The sequence below is a fragment of the Trematomus bernacchii genome, unplaced genomic scaffold, assembly GCF_902827165.1.
Source record: "Trematomus bernacchii unplaced genomic scaffold, fTreBer1.1, whole genome shotgun sequence".
Lineage (NCBI taxonomy): Eukaryota > Metazoa > Chordata > Actinopteri > Perciformes > Nototheniidae > Trematomus > Trematomus bernacchii.
In genome coordinates, this window is record NW_022987644.1 from 2,202,306 (window position 1) to 2,215,884 (window position 13,579).

The following is a 13,579-nucleotide window of genomic DNA, read 5'->3' on the forward strand; positions in this document are numbered from 1 at the left end:
GTATGATGGGAATGTAAATAGTCTTTGGAAATTAAAACTCGATCCTGATATCGTATATTTTAAGAGGAAGTGCAGCTGTGAGCATATAGGAAACCCACCCTTGGGGTCTAGACACTGGTGGTGATGATGAAGATCTGGATTGATGAGGAAGAGGGATGAAGGGGAGGTGTGATGAGGAGAAGGGATGAAGAGGATGCTGAAGATCTGGATTTGATGAGGAGAGGAGATGAAGAGGATGCTGAAGATATGGATTGATGAGGAAGTGTGATGCAGAGGATGCTGAAGATATGGATTTGATGAGGAGAGGAGATGAAGAGGAGATGTGATGAAGAGGAGGTGGTTTTTGGATTATCTCTCCTGACTCTGGATGTGATGAAAGGAGGTAGATGGGGTGGAGGCCGCAGCATGAACACCTGAAATCACAGCTGACTGCAGGAGAGAGGAGAACGATTTTAAAGTTCGACTGCAGCACGGTGATTGGCTGCTGGAGATTGAGGTTGGTTAAAAGAGAACACCCATGATGAGCTGATTATATGCAGCTGTGGAGTGAATGAATCATTAAGTATGCCATTACAACATTTAAATATATTTATATTATAGTATGTCATAAATAGTATTTAAAAAATATGTTTAAATTATAGTTTAGTTTACCTTAAAAAAACATATATTTTAAAGGTGGGGTAGGTAAGTTTGAGAAACCGGCTCGAGATCGCTAGAATTTGAAAATACACAACCGGAGAAAATCTGCCACTTCCTTACAGAGCCCCTCCTCCAACACACACGAACGCGCACATGACCAATGAGGGCACGAGATAAGTTTGTGCACAGATGGAAGGCTGACAGGCAGGTAGGCCATCCAGTTATTTTAGCCGGGCCGGCTAAAATGATTGGTCGTGCTTTTTACAGTACTACGGCTTCCACAGATGACGTTTTTTAATGGATTTTTTGTCAAAGCACTTAAGATATTCATTGCTATCGGGATGTTAAGAGCATTCCATGGAATATAACAAAAAGTGTATCTCGAGCCGGTTTCTCAAACTTACCTACCCCACCTTTAATGTTATAGTATGTCATACAAGGTCTTAAAAAAAGTCACATAATGTGATTAAAAGAGCATGTAAAATCCCAGTTTAGTAAGGGAGAATTGACACGCAGTTAACAAGACTCTGTGTTCTCCTGCCTTTATGGGAACAGAAGTCAAGCTGCACAAAGGGACCCATCTGAAGCTGGCAGAGCTAAATGGCAGATTCCTCACAGCTCTGCAGAGTCCTCTTAGCAACACACAAAACCACACTGCATTCACATGCTGCACACACACTCTTATGGCTCCACAACACACACACACACACACACACACACACACACACACACACACACACACACACACACACACACACACACACACACACACACACACACACACTCACTCTGACTCCAGAGAGAACGTTTGTGCACCATCAGGACTTCATGACCTCTCTCAGGAATATTAGATATTAAAGTTTATTTCACTTTTAGTAATGCAGATAAGTCACTTTGTATTTCCATATTAATTAATTTGTTAAACCGTCATTGAGTAATCTTTCATTCTTACTGGCTTATATTGGTATACAAGTTGTAAAAATTGCATAATTTATAAAGTAATTTGGGAAAAGATTGCTTTTCAATTGCTTCCATGTCATGTGACCCAGTGACTTGGAATCAATGCAGCATTGTATGACTTCTCTGCTCGAGGACACAACTCTTTAAATTGGATTTTAGTCTATTTTTAATTTTTAATTCAACAGTTTCTTTATTGAAAAGTTTGAGATTTATTTTTGTTTTTACATTTTCAGAGGGTAACTATAGTCTAACTTTTAACAGTCCAAAAGTAACCTTTCCAACACTCGTTGACATTGTTTTACTCACAATGTGTAATATCACCCGAGCAATAAAAGTAAACTGTTTTGGTGCTAAGCAATCCAAACTAAGAGGACATAGTGTGAGTGAGAGATGGGTGGGGTCTCTGATATAATGTGTGTTTTCAGCAGGGGCTTGAGCAACAGCATGTGTGTGTGTCAGTGTGTGTGGGGTGTTCACACTATAAACAACTGTGCCTATTTTCAGCTGAACAGAGGAAAACACCCCCAGGCTCAGGAAACAGACACCACTGTGTGTGTTTTTGTGTGTGTAGGTGTGTGTGTGTGTGTGTGTGTGTGTGTGTGTGTGTGTGTGTGTGTGTGTGTGTGTGTGTGTGTGTGTGTGTGTGTGTGTGTGTGTGTGTGTGTGTGTGTGTGTGTGTGTGTGTGTGTGTGTGTGTGTGTGTGTGTGTGTGTGTGTGTGTGTGTGTGTGTGTGTGTGTGTGTGTGTGTGTTCTGTTTTTCTCTTCTTATGGGGATTCAAATATCATCTCAAACAATTAGAAACAATTATCAAATTGAGGAGTTTTGCGGGTGTTTTACTAAAAACTAAAAGCAATTATGTCACAAGTAAACCAAGAAGATGTCATGAATATCATTGCTGATGATACATACTTTATGTGTGTGTGTGTGTGTGTGTGTGTGTGTGTGTGTGTGTGTGTGTGTGTGTGTGTGTGTGTGTGTGTGTGTGTGTGTGTGTGTGTGTGTGTGTGTGTGTGTGTGTGTGTGTGTGTGTGTGTGTGTGTGTGTTTGTGTGTGGCCTAGCATTACTATACTTGTGGGGACCTAAATGTGTTTACACAGTCACGTGTAAACACATTCGCCTCCCTTATGGGGACAAAATGGAGGTCCCCATAAGGGGAATCATTACTTTTAGGGTGAAGGCTTGGTTAGGTTTAGGGTTAGGCATGTGTTGGTTATGGTTAAGGTTAGGATAAGTCTCCAGGAAATGCATGTAAGTCAATGTAATGTCCCCTGAATTGATGTATACGTGTGTATGTGTGTGTGCGTGCGTGCGTGTGTAATGTCACAAGTAAACCAAGAAGATGTCATGAATGTCATTGCTGATGATACATACTTTATGAATGTGTGTGTGTGTGTGGCAGATGTTAACACCTTGTCACAGCAGCTTGTTAAAAGCAGCAATGTGTTTATGAGCGGTTGAACTACCTGTTGGGTTGGTGTTGGTTTCTGTTAAGCTCGTTGTGCAGACTGTTCTCACAGAGAGTTCACTCCGGGCTGTTTGGCAGGAAACTTCATCTCTTCTCTCTCTTTCTCACACCTTCTTCACAAACACACAGTTCAACATTTCTTTGCTGTCCGGTACATTTAGAAACTGCCTCTCGCTCCACTTTTTGAGCATGTTTGTCTGATGTAATTTAATTTTCGTTCCTCTACAGCGTCATTTATGTAGCCTCTTGTTTCTGCTGAAAATAACTATGTATTTAATTTCAAAGGATGTATTGTACCTCTCGCTTGAACTTGAAACTGGTAACATGAAAGGGAGAATAAAAAGAGATAATATTAAATGCTCTTAACCCTTAACATATATTGTCAAAAAAGCTATAAATACATGTGACAGTTTTTCCAATAAGCAGGTGTAGTAGTTGAACAAAAATAAAAACACTTCTTTGTCCTTAGACCATAACCTTTAGTATTATTAAAACATCCTGCTAACTAAAACAAATCAACAGGACAGCAACCCAAATCGGTCAGAGGAAGCATCTCAAAATAACCACAAACTGAACTATTTTCATTCAAACAAACCCAAACCAACAATGTGCTTTCATCAGTACTTCCTGTCTTATCTTCCTTTTTTGTAGCACTCAGACCACAGGCCAAGCACTGAAGACGTGATTCTTAAAAAATAAGTAAAAGACTCAGCAGGGCAGTGTTATTCCAGGAAAACATCAATAAAAAACACAATAGTGCATTTCTTACAGACTTTTTCAGCTGTCGATTGGTACACATGTGATGCTCTAGTCTAGTGTGTATTTGGGGCTCCAGTAAATATTAAAGTACAAAAAAATACTTGTCTATACATCTTTTTTTAGCCATTAAAGGTAGGGTAGGTAAGAATGGAGAAACCAGCTCGAGTGTGCTAGAATTTGAAAGTACACAACCGGAAAAAGTCTGCCCCTTCCTTCAGACTTCCTTACAGAGCCCCTCCTCCAACACACACGAACGCGCACATGACCAATGAGGGCACGAGATAAGTCTGTGCACAGATGGAAGGCTGACAGGCAGGTAGGCCATCCAGTTATTTTAGCCGGGCCGGCTCAGATGATTGGTTGTGCTTTTTACAGCGCCACGGCTTCCACAGATGATATTTTTTAATGTATTTATTGTCAAAGCATTTCATGTATTCATTGCTATCGGGATGTTAAGAGCATTCTATGGAATATAACAAAAAGTGTTTCTGAAGTGAATTACCTACCCCACCTTTAAGTTCAAACCGACTGCTGTGATATCCTTTTTACCAAGAGTGATCACAAGGAAGGAAATGGACATTGAAATGACATCACCTGTCTTTTATTTAGCCCGTGATTTAGTCATTCAGCTCACTCGGCTCATATGTCCACCCCCCCCCCCCATCCTCCTTCCTCTACAACTGGACATTTTCCACAATTGTCCCTGGATAGCGGCAACTGATTCCAGCAGCATCTATTGTAGTCCCAGCGTTTCCTTACATTTTTTTATAGTCCCATAGTCGGCTCCCTGCTGACAGACGCACATGTAAACAAAGCCTGAAAACAAAAGGTCCCCAGTCCCCCTTTACACTATTGTATAACCAAAGAGCACACTCGAGTCATTTTAACTTATAATAATAACAATATGTTTATTTCTGTAAACATGGCGGTTATATTGGCACACAAACACCTTCACATTCAGTAAGTTAAAATAGCTTCATAGATACAAAACAAGAACGAATGACACAGAGGGGAAGGGTATGAGGAAGAGGTGGAGGGGGCATTTTTGTCCAGGAGCAACAAAGTCAGCGCAGAGCTTCTTCTTCTTCTTCTTCTTCTTCTCCTTCTTCGGTATCAGTCCAACACTGATCCGAGTTCAGACGGAAGACCTTCCGCCTTCCTCCACTGTGCGTTGCGTAGCTTGAACCATTTCTGCAGGACACAAACAAAAGGAACTAATTACAAACACACCCATGGGAGGTGTTGCAGGAGGTTTGGTTCAGAAACAAAGCAATGAGGTAATTTACAGAATACAGTCATGACAGGAATATTCCTGAGAAGCAAAACAGGTGGAGTGTGTGTATTGTCAAGAGTGATCTGGACAAAAAGACATCCTCAGGCCACTGGTTACATATAGTATAGGCTTCACAACTATTATTGAACGATCCCTGGACACATGAGAAACTAAAACAACTATAGGATTACTATGTGATACTTAAAGACCCGTGAAGTGATTCAACTGGTATCGATTACAGTTTGTTTGAAGGTTATTTAAACACTGCAATCTCAGAGGTGTGGCTATAGATGTCTGGTTGTTAATATTACCATTTTCATGTGATGGGTTTAAAGCTATGCTTGGATAAATCAGTGTTTTTCTTTCTACTGAGATGAAAAATTCATGTCTGTGAGTGCTGTAATCAGTATGTTAACCTAGCTTAGCATACATATGAGCGCTACTGGGATATACAGTAGCTAGCTTTACTTTTCGGCAATAATAAGGACAATGCGGTCACCTGCTTAGCCTCATTAGCGCGTCGTATGCTGTTAAATGTGCACCCTAACATCACTGCCAAAACGACAACATCCGCAGTGAACTTATGCTTCCAGCTTTCAAAGCATTTAGGTTAGCTAACAAACTCATAAGCAACATGTAAGTCAGATTTGAACATGCTACGCCTTGAACAAGTTAACGTGGCTACAGTTAGCATATCAACATCTTCTTATGTACACACAATAAGCTGACTTTTTTCATGCACCATTTTAGCATGCTAGCATTAGCCTGTTACGATACATGAAAACGTCCATATGTATTTTGGTATACGCACGCTTGTAAGTTTATTAAAAAAACGATAACGGTATTGATTAGGTTAGGATTAAATAATGAAAAGATTTGAGCATAGTTAGATTTAAAGGGGAATTAAGGATTTCCATAACTGGTTTTAGTTTCGTTGAGTCTTTTCGTGACCAGAGCACCATCCTAAAAGGCAAACCCTAAATCTAAATTATACGCCTAAAAGACAGTCATAGCTGTAGCCATGTTTCCTTTCTGACTCAATTAAGTTCATAATCACGTTACACTTATATTTCTTTGTGAGTTTAGGTGTGGTCTCTGAGTCACAGAGACACGGCAGTGACCCCGAGGCGAAGTTGTATTAAGAAAACCACGAAAGAAAAATGTTTCCATCCAACTTTAGCAGACTCCTCCACAAATAAGTGCGCCACTGAAACCCTGACTCGACACACGCACGCACGCACGCACGCACGCACGCACGCACGCACGCACGCACGCACGCACGCACGCACGCACGCACGCACGCACGCACGCACGCACGCACGCACGCACGCACGCACGCACGCACGCACGCACGCACACACACACACACACACACACACACACACACACACACACACACTTTATAGACGTGCGTCTGGATGGTTTCCACATTTTGTCGAGAACACATGAGAATCCCATTTGGAGTCATCTGTGTTTGCACTTAGGAGTAAATCAATTCTGCTCTGCGTTCATCTGTGTGTGAGGATTTCATATTCGTGTAGCTCATTTCTGTGATGCAGGACATTCAGTATGGGGGAAAATAAACTATTCTTTAACATTAGATGTGTCCAAACTGAAGAAAATCCAGTCTATAAAATCTTTAAAATGCCATTTTCTCTACCAGGTTTTGAATGGAAGTCAGATTACACACAAAACACAGATTACAGAAGCCATTTATCATCTGAAAGTCACAACCCTGTTTCGTTTGCAATCCTTTTCAAAGTGGAAAAGACCTTTGAATGTCTTTTTAAAAAGTCCTATAATCCTGCTGACCTATACACTCGTGCTTATGTTGTTCTTTCAAACTGACTATAGGAGTGGATTACATAACCAGGCCTTTCAAACTTCTCTTCACCTTTGCTGACTCACTGAAAACAAATACAAGTGATCTATGAAAGGAGCTTAAGCATGCCTTACAGAGGTTAGAGCATGTTGTAAATGTGAAACGGGGAGTGGAGTTCGGGGAGTGTTTCTCCAGCTAAACCTTCTCCAATGAGAGCTTTGTTAACACTCGACAGGGGGGGAAGCGGTAGAAAAAAGGCCGAAAAAAAACCGCTCATCAGCTGGAAATGAATTGAGGTCTTTTGATGAGGGGCCAGACCTTTACCTCACTCTGTCAGGTTAGCCCTCCCACCTTTGTATACCATGAATGGAAACAGTCACTGACACTGGGAGAGGAATTAGGACACAGCACAGTGCAGTTTTAGTTTATCTAACATTTTTCATCGGCTGAAAAGCTGCATTGTAAACCTCAGTGGAGCCAAATAATGAAACACCTTGGCTGTGTTACAAACAAAGGTGGTGCTCTGCGGTAAAAGATGTAAGTGAAATGTTTTGTGTGAAATTGCCTCTTTGGGTTTCCACACACGTCTTCGGCGAGAATACATCTTAACAGGCTAACGTTAGCATGTTCAAATCGTTTGAATGATACATGCGAAATGTAAGCATCTGCTGTTTTAACATGGATTTTAATATGCTTTTTTAAGCCATGTTAGCATGTTCAAACCATAGTATGTTTATTTGTGAGTCATATGTGGTTTATGAGCTTGTTAGATGCTTTGATAATGGGCCATACATCTCCACACAACTACCAGGATAAACATATGCACTTAGTCCGTCTAAAACTTAATTTCTGGGCTTACTGAGGACTGGATGTTCTCCTCTCTCAAGGCGTTTACACATCAGGCGTGTGACCATTTACTGACATGAACATGCTGGAAAAACAAGCTAAACTATTCATACTGGCAGCAAATTAAATGTGAGATAGTTGCAACACTTATAGCCAGGTCAATCTTCAGAAAAACACATTTGGATGGAAGGTTAAAAAGTTACGTGTATATGGCCAGGGCGTTTATTGTGAAAGATAACAATTGTGGATCTGGTAGAGCTGACTTTATCAAGGTTTAAAAGTGTAATAAAGTTTGCAGTCTTGGTTCGGACTGTCGACTATAGTTTCAAATCCAAAACATGATTGCTTGATGCTTTTATTCCCCCGAAAACAACACCCTTGTTTCGATAAATTACGTTGCCTTGACGCAACTTGGTCATGATGATAGAGGGTCATCATTCAGTACGGACAGAATGATTACAAATAGTAGAAATTGCAGCGTTTACGAGCATGTACGAAGGATTTGAGGGAATTTGAGACCCTCTACTTTAAATTTGTACTCTATACACATTTAACATAAATATCAGTTTACTGTGGTGCATTATGGGAACATTACGATTTATACGAGGGATTAAAAGACAGGATATTGCAAATCGTCGCTATAGACTTTTTATCTGATTCTCTCTCACGTTACCCTTATTTATGGAAATGAAATATTAACCATGGAGCATCCCTTTAAGTATTGAGGCTTAAACATCTCTGGACTGCAAACCAAAGCATTTTTTGTCTTTTCTTTCAACATTTGTAGCTGCAGTGATGCAGAAGGCTTGGACAAAATTGTAAAAGAGGCCTCCACTTTTAATACAAACTGCATCATCAGATCTACCCGTTTACACCTGAGGGCTGTGCGACTTCAGCCCTGAGAAATCTGGATGAACTGGTTTGAGGAGTTGAAGTCACAGTCACAAGAGTCTGACGTCAACGAGTGAGTGACAGGTGGAATATTTGTACTGTACTGTAAAGAGCTAGGACACACCTGTGCCAAAGCTAATTATGAAAAGGACACGCATTTCCCTGTCATGTGAGATATTAACCTCTCAAGCACAAACACTAGCAGAAATATTTGCCTATGAGGTGTTACTGTACGTCAACGCAAATGAAATCATTTACATGTAGGGTTTCAACAGTGGGTACAGCTAAGCAAATAGTTGTGTTGTTGCCCTGGAAATCCCTGAAGAGGAATACCAACAAGGGAATATGTCGATAAATGAGGAGAGATTTTGGATATCGTAATATGGCATAAGCTTTTTCCTTTCTTGGTTTTAAAGGCTGCATTATAGTTAAGTGATGTAACTTTCTGAACAAAGCTTGCTGTTCTAGCTTTTTCTATTATTTGTTATATCCACATTACTCATGGTAATTACCTGAGATCACCAAAAGTCAACCCTACAATATTGTCGCAATATCGATATGGAGGCATTTAGTAAAAGAAATGTGCAAAATAGATTTTTCTCCACATCGACTAGCCTTAATGGGGAGTGGTGCGGGAATGAGTCCTAGAGCAGGAAATATGTTTCCAGAGTCTTTCGTCTTGAAGTCAATGGCTTTTGAATCAGCTTTTGGTGAATTTCCCCAAAACAAGGTTGATTCAAATGTATACGAATGCCATGTTTAGTAACATACGTCAGTAAATACCCAACTGGTTAAGGTACGGTTACAAAAGGAGGTTGCTAACAAGTGTCTAAATGAGACGACTAAACGCCATCACACCGAACATTAGCTGCCTTTAGCTTAGCGGTGGTGACGTGAAGTCATGGGACCGATCTGTAGTTCCTTTATAGCCCAACATTAGCCACCTTTAGCTTAGCGGTGGTGACGTGAAGTGATGGGACCGATCTGTAGTTCCTTTATTACATTGCATTTAGCTGACGCTTTAAAAAAAAAAATGTATAGCCCAACATTTATTATAGCCCAACATTAGCCACCTTTAGCTTAGCGGTGGTGACGTGAAGTCATGTGACCGTGCTGTAGTTCCTTTATAACCTAACGTTAGCCACCTTTAGCTTAGCGGTGGTGACGTGAAGTCATGTGACCGATCTATAGTTCCTTTATATCCTAACGTTAGCTTTTTACTTCTGGGAATCTGAAGATTTACTCTTCAATAATCATAAAGTGGTGTCAATATGTCACAGAGCTTAATTTGCTTGAAGAAAAATGTGATTGTTTTTTTATCCGAGGGAGCCATTGAGATGCTAACTTCCAGGTCTCCATTTAAAATACGTCATGAATGCACCAATCTATTCCAACCCCACAAACTATACCTCATTACGGAGAGCTTTTAAAATGATCTATCAGAGGGTTTCTACAGGAGGTGCCTTTCAACATGTTGTTATCGGCGCTCTGAAGCTTCACATCTGGCTCCTGATGTGACAGTTGCACAGACTTACAGTTAGACATTCCTCAGATAGAGGCATGGTGGGAGTGTTTACATGTGGGAGAGGGGTGGTGGTGGGAGAGATTAAATACCTAACTAGTAATGTGATGTTTTGTCATGTTTTCCACTTCAATTAATGCCTCTAAGATGGTCTGAAATGGGAACATGTGCACATCCGACCAAGTATGACTCAAATAAACTCAAACTTTGTCAACAATAGAGACTTCCCTCGCTGATGGATGGACATATGATCTTTCCTTAAAGTCGCCCTCTTTAAACTTGAAGTCCCCCTGTGGAGATCAATCAGTGTTTGTAAGAATGAACAAAAGATTCTTCCTGAGCTGAAACAGAAGCAGGAAACTCGGCTCTGAATGACTTCATCATGGAGAACAACATTGGAGCAGACGATCAATGGGGCGCTGCCGCCTCTGTGGTCAGTGTTGACGTGTAAATGACAATTATATCATCAGATTGTGACATTTAACCAGACATATTAGCCAGGGATCACACTGAGCACAAACCAGCACGATTAAGTTTCATATCAGTTCGTTTTTTTCTGTAACTTCAGTAAAACCTCTCACATTTGCATAGACTTAAAGTAAAATAGTATATCTACTAAAGTACTACTGAGGTTAAACTACTCAGTGACATAAAATGACACTTAGTATCACCCAAATGTGTATTGAAAATGAAAATGCACAACAACATTTTGCATAAACAGCTGAACAACTTGGCATAGATGACGATGTGGTAAAGGAGTTGGCTACGTGCCTATATCAATATCTCATTATTTATATAAATGCTGCATACTGTTTGTTCAGCACCATAATTCAATCAATAGTCAGCCTAAAAATGTACAAATTTAGATTTATGACCATATTAATACTACATATTTACTAAGTCCCGACCACACAAATAGAAAAACGAGTGTGGTTACTATGTCTGCTACAAGGATACTGTACAAATATCATATGAAAGACATGTTTGTAAAGGGCCACGGCTCAATTAAATGACCGTAAATATTCTTAAATCACCATAAAAGAAAGGTTGACCACACAAAGCGATCACACAGCAGAGAGATGGGTTACTATGCCTGCTCATGGTCTATGGGAATACTATGCATTAAACGTTTGTAAAGGTCTAAACTAAAGAATACTACACAGAAAAACTCAGAATATAAACTGTAAAATTAGGGTTAGGGTTAGGACTTGCTTAGGAATCCACCACACTTGGTAACAGTCTGTATAAGAATATTACATTGATAATATACTATACATACAGTACTGTATACTATAGGAGTATTCTATTATCTAATTATTTACAGAAATGCCACTTAACAACACGTTTCAGCCTTAAACTCACAAATCTAGACTTGAAAACATTGTGAAAACACACTTTTTACCCCATACTGAGCACAATCTCAATACAAGAGTGATTTTTTTCCCACATGTCAGGTCTCTATACTCACTTGTGTGTCCTTACAACCTAATATCAAGAAGTTCTACGCTCTTATATTCTCTAGAACAGCTGCTTTTCAATACATTTTAGCCATAAACTCACACATTAAATGACCGTAAATATTCTTAAATCACCATAAAATAACGGTTGACCACACAAAGCGATCACACAGCAGAGATATGGGTTACCTGCTCATGGTCTATGGGAATACTATAAATTAAACCACCATAAAATAAAATGGTTGAAAACCGTGTGAAAAACACAGTTTTTACCCCGTACTAACCCACATACTAATAAAAGAGGGATTTATTTCTACTCACTTGTGTGTCCTCATCAATATCAAGAAGTTCTACGCTCTTACATTTTCTAGAAATCCTGCTTATCAATAAACTTCAGCCTTAAAATGTACAGATCTAGACTTGCAAACATTGTGAAAAACACATTTCTTTCACTCTTTTTTTAGCCCATCTTAACAAAACTCAGTATAAAAGAACGTTTGTTCACGTTATGTCTCTTTACTCACTTGTGTGTCCTCAACGCTTTTCAACTCACACATCTTGACTTGAAAACCCTGTAAAAACCACTCTTTTTTTACCCCATACTAACCCAAAGAAAATAGCGTTTCCCCCCCCATGTTTTGACTCTCTACTCACTTGCGTGTCCTCCTCTGACAGCCCGCACTCGGCTGCGATCAGCATGAGCGTGGTCCCGTCCGGATGTCTGGTGACTTTAGTGAAACTGTCCTCCAGAACTTTGGTCTGCTCCTCCGCCAGCATCATGCACTCCATGGCTTTAGAAGACATGATATTCCCGGGTGTTATTCCCTCTTTTCGCTGCAGTCTGTCCGGTTCTCAGCCTGCGGTCGTTGCTCCTACGCTCTGCGGGGAGAGAGTGCGCACAGCCGGGGATGGAGAGGCGCGCAGCTCGGCGGGAGTGTGTGGAGAAAGTGGAAGCAGTATGTGTGTGTGTGTGTGTGTGTGTGTGAGAGAGTGAGTGTGTGTGCGTGTGTGTGTATGTGTGTGTGGAGGTTTTACTACTGTCAACAGAGGTACGTCACGAAGCTGAGCCCCTCCCACCAAACATCAGTGACACAGTTTAAGGAATATTATGGGAGTGTTGTTATAGCAAGATGGCAAAAATAAATAGAAAATGATGAGGAAAATAAATAAATAACTTTTTGGTCTGCAGGGATATCTCGAGGAAATTAAATAACAAGAAGCCTATTTTTACTGGAAACTGAAATTGGGATATTAAAAGAGAAGTTAAAAGGCTCAAATATGACTAGGATATGTACTATTACATAACAGGAAGTAACGTCTTTAAATTGATAAATTCCACATTTAGTTCCTGATACTGCCACTAGAGGGCAGTTTTTCAAATCTAGTGGTGTAATAAAGTTATATTTATTAAAGGAAATTCAATATATTTGTAATAGATGTATTGGTGTCTTCAATTAATATTTAAATAAAGGTCAAGTTAGGCCCAAAAAAAGTCTGTAGTTGACCCGTAAATATATCAAAACAGGGTTTAAAATCTTAAAATATATATATTTTGTATGTGTTTTCACAACAATATAAAATATGTATATTACAGAGGGAATTATGTTTTGTTAAACTACCTTAAACTATCTCTACACAGCATATATCATTCATTAATAAAAACTACCAAAGCCAATCATTTGTCTTAAGTACCAAACTTATATTGTATGTTTTCTAGACTCGAGGATGGTTAGAAAATGTATTCTCTTGAAACTAAATTATGTTTGTGTGATGTGTGAAGTGTTCAAAGCTGTTGTTACGGTCCTTAAGCATCAAAGTGTTTGAACACACACATGTAGAAATGGTCCTTTTACACACAGAGGAGGAGTATTATCTCCGCTGACGACACAGCTGATAACAAGCTGTCCGTTTATGACATAATAAAACATAATACACAGTTCTG

The 13,579-nt window shown here is 39.8% G+C and overlaps 1 protein-coding gene across 1 annotated transcript; it reads right to left on the minus strand.

The window, feature by feature from the left end:
- Positions 1-4,707: 4,707 nt before the first annotated feature.
- On the minus strand, positions 4,708-12,661 carry hopx (HOP homeobox). Its single transcript, XM_034133784.1, has 2 exons — positions 12,292-12,661; positions 4,708-5,017 (listed from the first exon to the last, which is right to left on the minus strand). The coding sequence occupies exons 1-2, from the start codon at positions 12,439-12,441 to the stop codon at positions 4,940-4,942; spliced, it is 228 nt and encodes a 75-aa protein (XP_033989675.1). The 5' UTR covers positions 12,442-12,661; the 3' UTR covers positions 4,708-4,939.
- Between the last annotated feature and the right edge of the window lie 918 nt (positions 12,662-13,579).

Bases quoted from the DNA above. Each gene is read 5' to 3' on its own strand.
- hopx (XM_034133784.1), bottom strand. From the start codon at position 12,441: ATGTCTTCTAAAGCCATGGAGTGCATGATGCTGGCGGAGGAGCAGACC. The intron at 5,018-12,291 runs GTGAGTAGAGAG...TGTGTCCTGCAG, and splicing joins TGTCAGAGGAGGACACGCAA to AAATGGTTCAAGCTACGCAA.